Genomic DNA, 11515 nt, shown 5'->3' on the forward strand with positions numbered 1-11515 from the left:
TGTTTGCTGTTAACTCCTGGGTGTTTTTTTTTGGACCCAGTGTCGCTCTGGCTCTGCCTCCTCTTCCTCTGCCTCCTCCTCCTCCGACCAACAAGTCTGCTTTTGGATCCGCTCCGTGCACAGAATCGACTTGCGCTGCAATGTATTCATGTTTTATATCTGCATGTTGGAGTCCCATTAGGCCACTGGACGCCTTATCTAAGTTAGTGTCCATGGCGTCCTACTATACAATCCAGCTGATTGTATTATCCACGCAGCAGCAGCAACTGCAACGCCTCCCAGCCTCAGTGGACCAATTTGTCCTATGTGTCCACATCACCCCACCCCCCCCGCCCCAACATAATCTGCATATCTGTTTAGCCCCAACTTCAAATGGTGCCACGCTAGCTTTACCTCCTACGTCTTCCCTCTCCTCCGCGGTAACTCCCTCTCATGGCTCCAACAGCTCCATCACCTCTCCTGCTCCAGCTCTCTCCATCACCTCCCCCCTTCCATCTGTTAATCGGATGAGCTGTCACAGTTGTGTGGATGATTAAATTCCACTCCGGAGTGCTTCTGCGACAACAGAGTCCCCCCCCGTCCTCGGTAAAGATAAGCTACAAATATTGATGTAAATCTTTCAACATTTCCTTCACCTGCACAGGAAAAAAAATGAAACGGGACTCAAATAAATCACACAGTTTGACACGAGATGAATTGGGAAAAGTAGAAATAAACATGTCAGAGGTTTAAATTTGAAGCCGAGACTCATAATTTGACCAAGTTCACAAACATCGCCTGCAACCAGGATCCTATTGAACAACATTAGTGCTCTAGCGAGCGGTCGTACTTAAATGGCACCAATGTTTATAAATGTGTATGTTTCCCTGTTAACTTCACCAATAAAACGGAATAAATAAATCACACTGGTGTCCAAACTTGAATTTCCCGTGGGAATAATAAAGTATCCATCCATCTATATCTATCTATGTCCTATTGAAGTGAAACCAAATGAAAAGTAAGCAAATTCTCCCCATCGATTTACATTCAAACCTGTGGAGTCGCCCCCTCCTACATCCTAGGCCTCACTTTCATCCATTTGTATGTAACTGTTTCTATATTCTGTTATTATATGAACACAGACAGAATTTATTAGTGGAAATTATTGGTTTCAGTCATTTTTTTTAGAATCTAGAATCAGACACCTGGATAATGTGATTCATAGTCCAATTACTCCTGCATGTATACGCTTAGTCGGGCTAACATACCTGGATAATGTGATTAATAGTCCGATTACTCCTGCATGTATACGTTTAGTCGGACTAAGACACCTGGATAATGTGATTCATAGGCATCGCTAACATACCTGGATAATGTGATTAATAGTCCGATTACTCCTGCATGTATAGACTCTTCGCTATGTCAAACATACCTGGATAATGTGGTTCATAGTCCTATTATTCCTGCATGTATACGTTTAGTCGGACTAAGACACCTGGATAATGTGATTCATAGTCCAATTACTCCTGCATCGCTAACATACATGGATAATGTGATTCATTGTCCGTCCTGTATGTATCGTTTAGACTAAGACACCTGGATAATGTGATTCATAGGCTAACTAACATGGATAATGTGACATAGCTAACATACCTGGATAATGTGATTCATTGTCCGATTACTCCTGTATGTATACGTTTAGTCGGACTAAGACACCTGGATAATGTGATTCATAGTCCAATTACTCCTGCATGTATACGCTTAGTTGGACTAACATACATGAATAATGTGATTCATAGTCCAATTACTCCTGCATTACTCCTGCATGTATAGGTTAACATACTCATTTTCTACAGCTTTAAAGGGGCCAAGTCACACCCTGGTCAAGGAACAACCATTCACACTCACAAGATTGTCCAATTAATCTAATCTGCATGTTTTTTTTAGACTTTGAGAACATGCAAACACCACAGTCACACCAGGATTCAAACCTGATGCAGCAACAGTGCTAGCCACTACCCCGCTGTGTGGACCCGACTGGATAATTAATCCCAAAGAAATGGCAGCTGAACAGGGTGAAATTAAAACAGAAATATCATTATCATCATTATTCATGACAGTCCTGGAGTCCATTTCAATCGCAGGGAAAAACATTTGCATTTGCCAATAGCACATGAGTAAATAAAATGAACTTATTGTTAGGGGAATAAAGGCACTTGGGCAAATCAATCACTTGTTGAGGTGCGTGAAACCTGAACTTGGTGTGGTAGTGCACTCCTCTATTCATGCGCAACATTGTACACTTAAGAAAACAGCTTTTCTCATGGAAATCAGTGGCACCCCGGGGTCACACTCCTTCCTCCCTTTCAATCAGGCTTTGATATGAGAGCTCTGCATGATGAGAGTGTTCTCTGAGCCGGAGGAAATAATGTCACCCAACACGAGACGCAGTGGCTGCTGGGGCTGTAAAATATCCACAAACACACTGTAAAACTATTAATTGTATTATTATCATCATTATTATTATTATTATTATTACTATATCATTATTATTATTAATAATGATAATAATAATTGCAGCACCCTAAGTAAGTTCAGCGTAAAGGCGACGCGATGCCGTGTGCGTCATCACAGACTTACGTTATGTGACGGCAGGTTTTCAGCTCATATCTGTATATGAACAAAACAAGACATAATAGGCTAATAATAATAAAAACGAGAAAAGATAAAATAAATCGCTCAAGATAAAGATGCTCGAGTACTTGTTTGGTCCAGAAAATGACAGAAAATGTCGGAAATGATGTCCACAAACCAAAATCTTTCAGTTGTAATGATTTGTATATATATATATATATATATATGTATATATATATATATACATACACATATATATATATACACATATATATACACATATATATATATATATATATATATATGTGTGTGTGTGTTCACATTTAAGAAGCTGGAAAATCAGAAAGCTTCTTTTAAAAAACACTTTACAAACACTAAATTTAAGGTCAAGAAATGTTTTTAATAATCTATAAACATTGTGAACAGTGTAAAACCAGAATACTGTATATGACCCTGGAAGACAACTCCTTATATGGACATCCTGGGGATGTGTGTTTATAGGTCACACATTCAGGCCTTTAAAAAATTCATTGAACCGTGACGTATTACACAAATTACACAATGAAAACTGAATTTAAATTGCAGAGTTTGTGCTGAAAAAAAAAGGATATTGTTGCACATTCTTATGTTTAAACATAGTAATGGAAAAAAGCAGCCGAAATGCTCCGTGTTCTAAGGGTTAAATACACGCTTAGGACTGGTTTTTGTGAGTATTCGGGTCTTAACTTTGAGCAACAGTTAAAAAAGGAACACATTTGTTTTGTTTTACTATGTTTTTACAGCGGACAAGGACGACGGTAGTTACCGTGTTCATATACAGGTTTCACCTTTTCAGGGGAAAATAGCTTTGTTTGTCTGAGGAGTTACTTGTCCTAGTGAGTTAGGTGCCTTGGGCACCAAAATGCATAGGGCCGGCCCTGCACATAGCACCTTTAACTGCAGGGACAGAGAGAGAGAGAGAGAGAGGAGCCTTTATTGATCATTATTTCGAAAATGAAAAACAACATCACTTAACAATGACTCACTTCATTTTTTTCATGTAAATCTTCCAAGTTTTTTAGAGCCACAGCTTATTTTTGTCTTCTAAAAATGACCACACTGAGCTTCATTCATTCATTCACTCACTCACTCATTCATTCACATTTTCTTCCAAGTACAGTGGACATAAGAGCTGAGGCTCCATAAAATAAGGCCCACCCATCACGGGGCTTTCTTTATTATAATTATTTATTTTTATGTGACAAATAATTTAAACAACAAAAATGTATTCTGATAAGAGAGACGCCCCAAATGGATTATAGGACTTTTTTAAAAAACAAAAGAAAGCGTGACCACGAGCAGGGACGCAGGGATGGAGAGAGTTGGTCAGTGACGCACGCACATACTTCACAGTCTGTGATGACACACACACACACACACATCAGTGTTTGTTACCGGTAACTTCACTAAGAAAAAAAAAGTATCCTCATTACTTCGTGACTGGACGAGAGTACGTCTACTCGCGCGCGCTACTGTAGCGCCCGTTACTAAGCAACACTGCTCGCAGTGCTATATAGGAGCGCACGCACAGTCTCATGCGCACAGGAACGAAAGGAAAGCAAGGAAAGACGCACCGGAGCGCACAGGCTGCTGCTGAGCGCCGTGTGGAGAGATACGCCGCAAACTGACGCACAGACGCACGCACTCACGCGCTATGGACTACTGTTAAGATCTGCTAGTGAGAAGTCAGCGCGCGCACAGTCCAGTCCAGCTGCTGCTCGTGCGTAAAAACCTCGCCAGTTCACCTTCGTTCTTTTTCTTTTCTTTTTTTAAAGTTTGCTTTTGTTGTTGTTTGATAAACAGTGACAGTGAATCCGAGTGAATTTCCTTTTTTTTAAAAAAAAAATCACAATTTGGCGTCATGAAGTTGCTGATTTTACCGATTTTAATGGTCCTTTTCGCCGTCGTCCAAGTTTTTTGCGAGAACGACCCGAAAGAGGAGGCTGACTACTGGACGAGTAGTAATCAGATTCAGGTACTTCTTTCAATTCCACACTAAAAATATAGATGATCTGATATCTGACATTTTATTAGTTTAAGTTAGAGTGAAAGATTTGAATTGCTCGTTTTGGCCAGAACATCCTCGAATAATAGATTCATCTCAGTGGATATTTCCTGGATGAAATAACTGGATGTTTGTTTAACCATCAAATGAACAGATTCCGTTTTAAACAAATAAGCAGTGAAACTTTCAACCACATGTGTGCTTCTCTGAGCAGTGACAATGATAAAAGTAACTGTTGTAAATCTGTAAAGATGAGCTGATCCAGATGTGTTGTTTTGACTCTCTCTACATGTCATTGTGTTAAATATTACTAGTTTCTACTAAGATTGGAGAGCACATTAATTCATAACTAGTTGTGTTAGTATAATGGTGACACACTGTCTGCTTTTGTCCAAAATGTACTTGTTTGATTTCCACAAACGTGATTAAATACACAGAAGGCAGCAGTATATGCTTCCAATAATTCAACAATGAATCAAATAATTAGTGAAAGCCTCTCCTCTTAGTTACAGAACACAAGGAAATGTGGTTTGAGTGCTCCAGTGAACGAAAAATGAGTTAAAGCTCTTAAGTGCACTGATCTGAACCCTGAATAATCTCCATTCTGTGTTTGACATTGGGAGCTGGAGGCGAGCCAAGCTCAAACCTCAAGACTGTGGATCTGCTGCTTTAGAGAGGGGAATAAAAAAGAAACACTTAATGAAAGTTCATGTGTCATGTGTGGATTATTGGTGGTGGCATCCTTTTATAGATAATTACTGATCTGGTGCTTGGCTTTCCTCCAGCTCATCAGCAGAAGTGCAAGAATGAAAAGGGAATAAAATCCATACGAATGATCCAGAAACGCATTATTACTATCATTTTTTTTCTGCACACTCAGGACGGCTGGCTCTCCAATGACCCCCTCAGAGAAATCCTCCTGAGGATGACGAGAAAGCCGCGGCCGCATCAGTTCATCGGCCTGATGGGGAAACGCTCAATGGGTGAGAGCTGACGGTCCTTATACAGCAGCTAGCGTCTGTAACTGCCTTCTTCTTCTTCTCAATCCTCATTTCTTCATGTTTTCTCTTTCTCTCTCCTCAAAACAGCAAACTCACAGATCACCCGCAAAAGTAAGTGCATTTTTAAACCCCTCACTGCTGATATAAAACACCTGTACCCTGTATATATATATATATATATATAGTAGCTTTATTTCTCATCATCTGAAAGATTCAAAAATAATAAACGTGCAGGGCCGTAGCCATGATTTTAGCAGCCCCTCGGCCCCCTGTACGCTCAGTCACAACAATGAACCTCTAAAATGTGACTTATGTGGACTTGTGTTTGACATATTTGCTTATTTTCTCAGCGTGACACCCTGAATGCCGTCTCAATGTGCAGTAAATGTGAAATCTGAAATGATTATAAACTCCCACCAGGTTGCTTATAAATCCAAACCTTTAAAAAGAGAGACGTGACAGTGCTGCACCATTTTCCAACTAAAGCCATACTGTATGTGCCAAAAAATTAAATGAGCATGTTGGGCTTTCAGGGTAATTAATGCGACTGATTTTATGAGGAAAATGAGTTGCAGCGCCCATGACACGTCAGAACTAAAAAGGTTTTAATAAAAAGCTTTTAAAGTTTAGATTCAGACGTACGAATAGGAATAAACAAAGTATGCATTGTATTTATATTTATAATCTTATCATTTATGTCACTAGTTGAGGCAGCAAAAGAAATTTCTCTGGGTTTAATTAACAACTGTAGCTTCATTTTTTTGTCTGCGCCGCCACGTTAATTTGTCGGGAGAGACGCCGAGCAAATGAAAAAAGAGAAAAAAAAGAGTCTGTGTGCGACACTAAAGGAAAGAGATAAAGAGTCCGGCAGAAATGGGAATGAAGAGGAGGGGATTTTCTTTTCTCTTTTTTCCTTTCACCCACTCAGTGATGCAAACACAGTGCACAGCGGCATGATAATAAGTATACGTCTAATTTATTCCGTATATGCAGACACGACTGTAAGTCACTCATCATTAGGGAGAGGGAGAGTGCCTGCGATCAATGCCCCCAAGGACATGGGAGTTGAATTGGATTGTTTATGGCTGTGATGGATTTAGGGAGCAACATATTTTATCCTTCACTTGCAACGAGGACACTGTTTTACAGGCATTGGAGAATTCTCCTACACGAATGTAAAAAAAAAGAAAAGGAAGACTTGTGCATTATCGTATAGCTCCTATACGTTACGGTTCCATTGTTGTTTTTATTGGTGACAAAGCCATATTATGCAAAACAGTTACAGTAACCTCTAATCAGTCTAATGCATATATTGATGTATGCAATGGAAGCTGCTCCCTCGGGGGTCTCTGTGGTTTCATAACTGCCCCAATCCAATTCTGCATTCACATGCTTCGATACGTTAAGTGGAAGTGACAGGAGCCTCAGTCAACCTGCAATCCCCGTTTCTGTATTTCTGCCTCACCGTTTGATCGTAAAACAAACTTAACACTTAAACAGCAAAACCTTTGTAACAGATATTATGGTAACGCCGTCTTACTTCTACAGTAATCAACAAATACTTGTTATCTGTAATCTGGATGTAATGTTATTATTATTTCAATATTAAGTACGTACCAAGCTGAAAACTGCATTAGAGAGATGATTTATTATATGTATACGATATATATAATTTGCATCGCTTATATTTGTTTCATATAGGGGCATGGTTCTCAAATTGTGGTGCGTGTACCACCAGTGGTACGCGACATTCCTCTGGTGGTACCAGGGTATGTGATCGGAGTGGAGCCGAGGATTTTTTAGACCGGAGGGCGTAGAAAATTAAACAAATGATGATAATAATAATAATAATTAGAGTCACTCCCTCCATCTTAATCTAATGTCACTATACCAGGGTGTGACGTATATGTGAGGAAGACGAGGATGATGATGAGAGCGAATGGTCTTACTGCCTCTTGTGAAAAGTCCGTAGGCTAAATTTGCACCACTGTATTTTAACGTGAATGATAATGGTGTCACTTCAAGAGCTCAGTATTTTCTCCAAGTGAAAGTTGTTATAAAAAGTTTGAGAACCACTGATGGATTATATTTTAACGTCAAGCTCCTTCACTGCGTAATAGATTTTTATGACATGATGATGATGATGAATTAAGTGTTTCCACATGAGATACCAAAGTATTAACTATATGTTCCACTGCAAGAATTAATGACACCATTTACAGATAATTTATTCGTCCATGCTGTGCTGCATAACTGTGTTTTCAATATGAAAACGATTCATTGTTAAGTCTGACGTGATCTGAATCTAACAGGCTTCGGGAACTGTGGTTTTCAAGCCTCAAGTTCTGAAATGTGGCCGCATAATACGTCCACTGTCAATCACGACATGGTCCTAATGCACGTTAGGGGTGAGATGTATGGTAAGACAATCTTATCGCGGTACATGACGATGTCGGTCTATATGAAGACAACGTTAACATGGAAAGTTAAACTCGCTGTTTATTCACGACAGAGAACAATGTGCAGAAAGTCATAAAAAAACGTGGATGGGGCATTTCTTAATAATCTCCACTATTATCCCAACGTAAACTCCCTCTTCTTTGGCCAGGTAACTTCCGCCCAAGTTTCCCTTATTCACTTGAGCAGCACCACCGTGAGGAGACATGAAGTAGCAACACCTGGCGACTGAAATTCGCCAGGTGTTTTAAAGAAGATCTGAAACTAATGATTCAAATGTTTAAAGCTGTTTGTAAGTCGCTTTGGATAAAAGCGTCTGCTAAATGACATGTAATGCAATGCAATGCTAGAAATCAAGTGAGAAGTTGGCCCGTTTTCTTCATAGACGTGCATACAAAGCAGCAGCGTCGCCACCTGATGGACATTCAAGAGAATACAGGTTTAGATTGCCTCAATGTTGGCTTCACTTTCCTGTATTTAATAGTGAAAGTTAAAAATTAAAAAAGTACAAGTTAAAAATTGGCAGCCAATGCTGCGGCGCTCACGTTAGCCTAAACAAGCTAGCATTAGCCTCTGTGAACAGCGTTTTGTTGTCTTGTACCTGACCGTAAATTCAAAATATAGCCTTTTTCTACTTTTTATTTCACATGTTATCGTTAATTGTGTTGTCTTTCTTCCGTTTTCCTTTGCTTTTGACGTCAGAGTTTGTCTTACAGAATCAATACCGAGCCTAGATTTGCTAACTCTAATGCTAACCCGAACCCCCTGTAGCGTCACATTCTGAAGATACAATTTATGACATTTTTATTTTATTTATGATTTGAATTTATGAAACCGTGAAAAAAAAGAATGTAAAAAAAATACATTAAAATATCTAAATTTATTATAACACAGGACCTCTAAAATCCAAATTGCTGCTTGCCAAAATATGCATCTACTTAACTACTTAACATTTTCTTTGAAGGGCATAAAGTCAACTCCTTTGTTGGACTGATGGGGAAAAGAAGCCAAGAGGAGCCAGGTAAGAAGAAGTCAATTATATTCTACTTTAAAAAAGGTCTTTATCCATGCAGGCTTCCGTAGGATAGCGTCACAAGATGATGGCACAGTAAAAGTACAAATAAAAGGCTTAATCTAAAGGGTATGAAAGCCAAAAGGAGTCAGTATATTAAAGTGATTTTGCTCATTTCTGCCAATAAACCCTCCTTACACAGTAGAACCGTGGTTCTCAAACTGTGGTACGTGTACCACCAGTGGTACACAAGCTTCCTCTGGTGGAAAAATCAGAAATACTGTTCTACTGTGAAAACTAGGGAATGTGATCGGCGTGGAGCTTAGGAATTCTGACTGTAGTGCGTAATCCAATTTCATTTTACCAGGGTATGAATGTGTGAGGAAGAGGAGGAGGAGGATGATGAGAGAGCAAATGATGTTGTTGGGAAAAGTCTGTAGCGGACTTTGCTCGACCAATTTACTCAGGTGGTGTGAAAAGTTGGAGAAGCACTGCTCTCGGCGTTTTATAAAGACGGCAAAATGTTTTTTCTAAGACTAACCCCTAACTTCCCCTCTCTCCTCCGCCCGTCTCTGCAGACTCGTACGAGTGGAGCACAATACAGACGTATGACAAGCGCCGCTAGACAGTCCTCTCGTCACCCCCGCCTGCTTGTCATCCAGCCATTCCTCATCCAACGGAAGGAGCACCTCCGACGGGTTCTCCGTACTGTGCTATAGCTGTTAGTCGAATAATAAAAAAAAAAGAGATTCTGTTTCCACATTGTAGTGATGTAGCAGTGCTGTACCTGTGCCAGTTTCATTTGTCCCAGCAGAATGTGGTGAGAGGTGGAGGAAAGGGTGTGGGGGGGGATTTCATCGTCAGTGTTAGTGCTTTGTGTGAGCGTTTTTTCGGCCATCTGCCCATGCCACAAAGTCGACATGTTGTTGTGGACCATCAAAGCAAGGCTGTACCCCCGGGTATGCTGAAAATTGCACTGCCAAAATGACTGTATAGTGCCTCATAACTGTTCACTAATTGCAGCTGATTGTTCTAGAAATCCGTCACACTGGGACTTTTTTTTTTTTTTTGTGTGTGTGTTGCTTTCAAGTGACATCAGAGGAGCCGTCGTGCACCTGGACATGTGGTTTTGACATGACAGGATAACTGTGTGTTTTAATCGTTTGACAAATATTAAATTTATTTTCTTTACTGGTTCAACTTCAGCTTGCAAGTCGTGAATTGAATTCCTTTACTCAACAGTGGCGCGGAGTGCGGTGGAGGGGTGAGGGGAGGGCGCACTCTGGTGGTTGACGGTGGTGCTGCTGCAAGTTCAAGACATTCAATTTACAAGTAGTTTTAGTGGGTAAATTAAACAAGAGCGACATTGTTTTTAGGGTAACATGACTACACGTTCACTCTCATCAGTTCATTATAGATAAAACCTTACATACATCAATATAAATAAAACACCAAACATATAGTATGTCCTAACTACAGTGACTTACTGACACTATTTCTCAATTTCAAAATAATGCGAGAACACACTGGTGTGGTCCTGTCACGATATGAAAGTATGCTCTCCTTTAGGCAAAAGTTGTAGTTTTATTTTCATCCTCAATGGAGCAATTGATTACCCTATTTTAAGAAATGAGAAACAAGCAAATATGAGACATCATCTCTGACATGATGCAAGTAGACAAACAGCACAGACGACATCCTTTTAGAGATTAAATCTATTATCAGTGAGGTCCTTTGACTCACAGACACCTGAGAAATTCACTTGATGTGGAAAGCAAAGTCAACTGTGCAAGTGTCCGGAACCCTATTCTCTTAACGATCCATCAGGAGGATACTCCACTTGTTTGTCTATAAGTCTAAAATTAGACAATTTATAATGTTTTCGAAGAGTTTATCAATCAGTACTTGCAGGTCTTTTTCAGATATGTACGTTTTAATTAATCGTCGTCCCATATTTTAATCAAATAGACTGCAAAGCACATGACATGAGTTGGGGGAATGGACACTGTGTTTGACGGCTGGTGCTGAGCAGCAGATGCCCATGAGAAGGATTGGACGAGCTCTCAGTCTGCTCTTCTAAACACAGTTACCTCTGGTTCTAAAAATACAATTCAACCCAAAACAAAATACTAAACTCTCTAAGTTTCCAGGGTCATACTTCTCAAACACTTCTCAAGACCTCTTTAGTGCATGGAAGCGAGTGAAGAACATTAGGCAACAGAAAATAGAACCCACTGGCACAAAGAACAAACTGCTGAAACCCTATCAACACACTTACGGCAAGGTGAGCTTTTATACTGGAAACCAGACACAGGTGCAAACAATAAGGGCGGGGCCGCGTAATCAAGAGCACAGGCAACCAAAAAAAACAGGAACAGCAGGTACAAA

The 11515-nt window shown here is 39.9% G+C and overlaps 1 protein-coding gene across 1 annotated transcript; it reads left to right on the top strand.

Moving 5' to 3' along the window:
• The first annotated feature begins 4177 nt into the window (after positions 1–4177).
• tac1 (tachykinin precursor 1) lies at positions 4178–10316 on the top strand. The gene is made up of 5 exons (XM_044052105.1): positions 4178–4627; positions 5538–5640; positions 5746–5769; positions 9080–9136; positions 9706–10316. Exons 1-5 carry the CDS (start codon positions 4514–4516, stop codon positions 9750–9752), a joined length of 345 nt encoding a protein of 114 aa, XP_043908040.1. The 5' UTR covers positions 4178–4513; the 3' UTR covers positions 9753–10316.
• Positions 10317–11515: the final 1199 nt, after the last annotated feature.

Source organism: Solea senegalensis, linkage group LG20 (genome assembly GCF_019176455.1).
Source record: "Solea senegalensis isolate Sse05_10M linkage group LG20, IFAPA_SoseM_1, whole genome shotgun sequence".
NCBI lineage: Eukaryota > Metazoa > Chordata > Actinopteri > Pleuronectiformes > Soleidae > Solea > Solea senegalensis.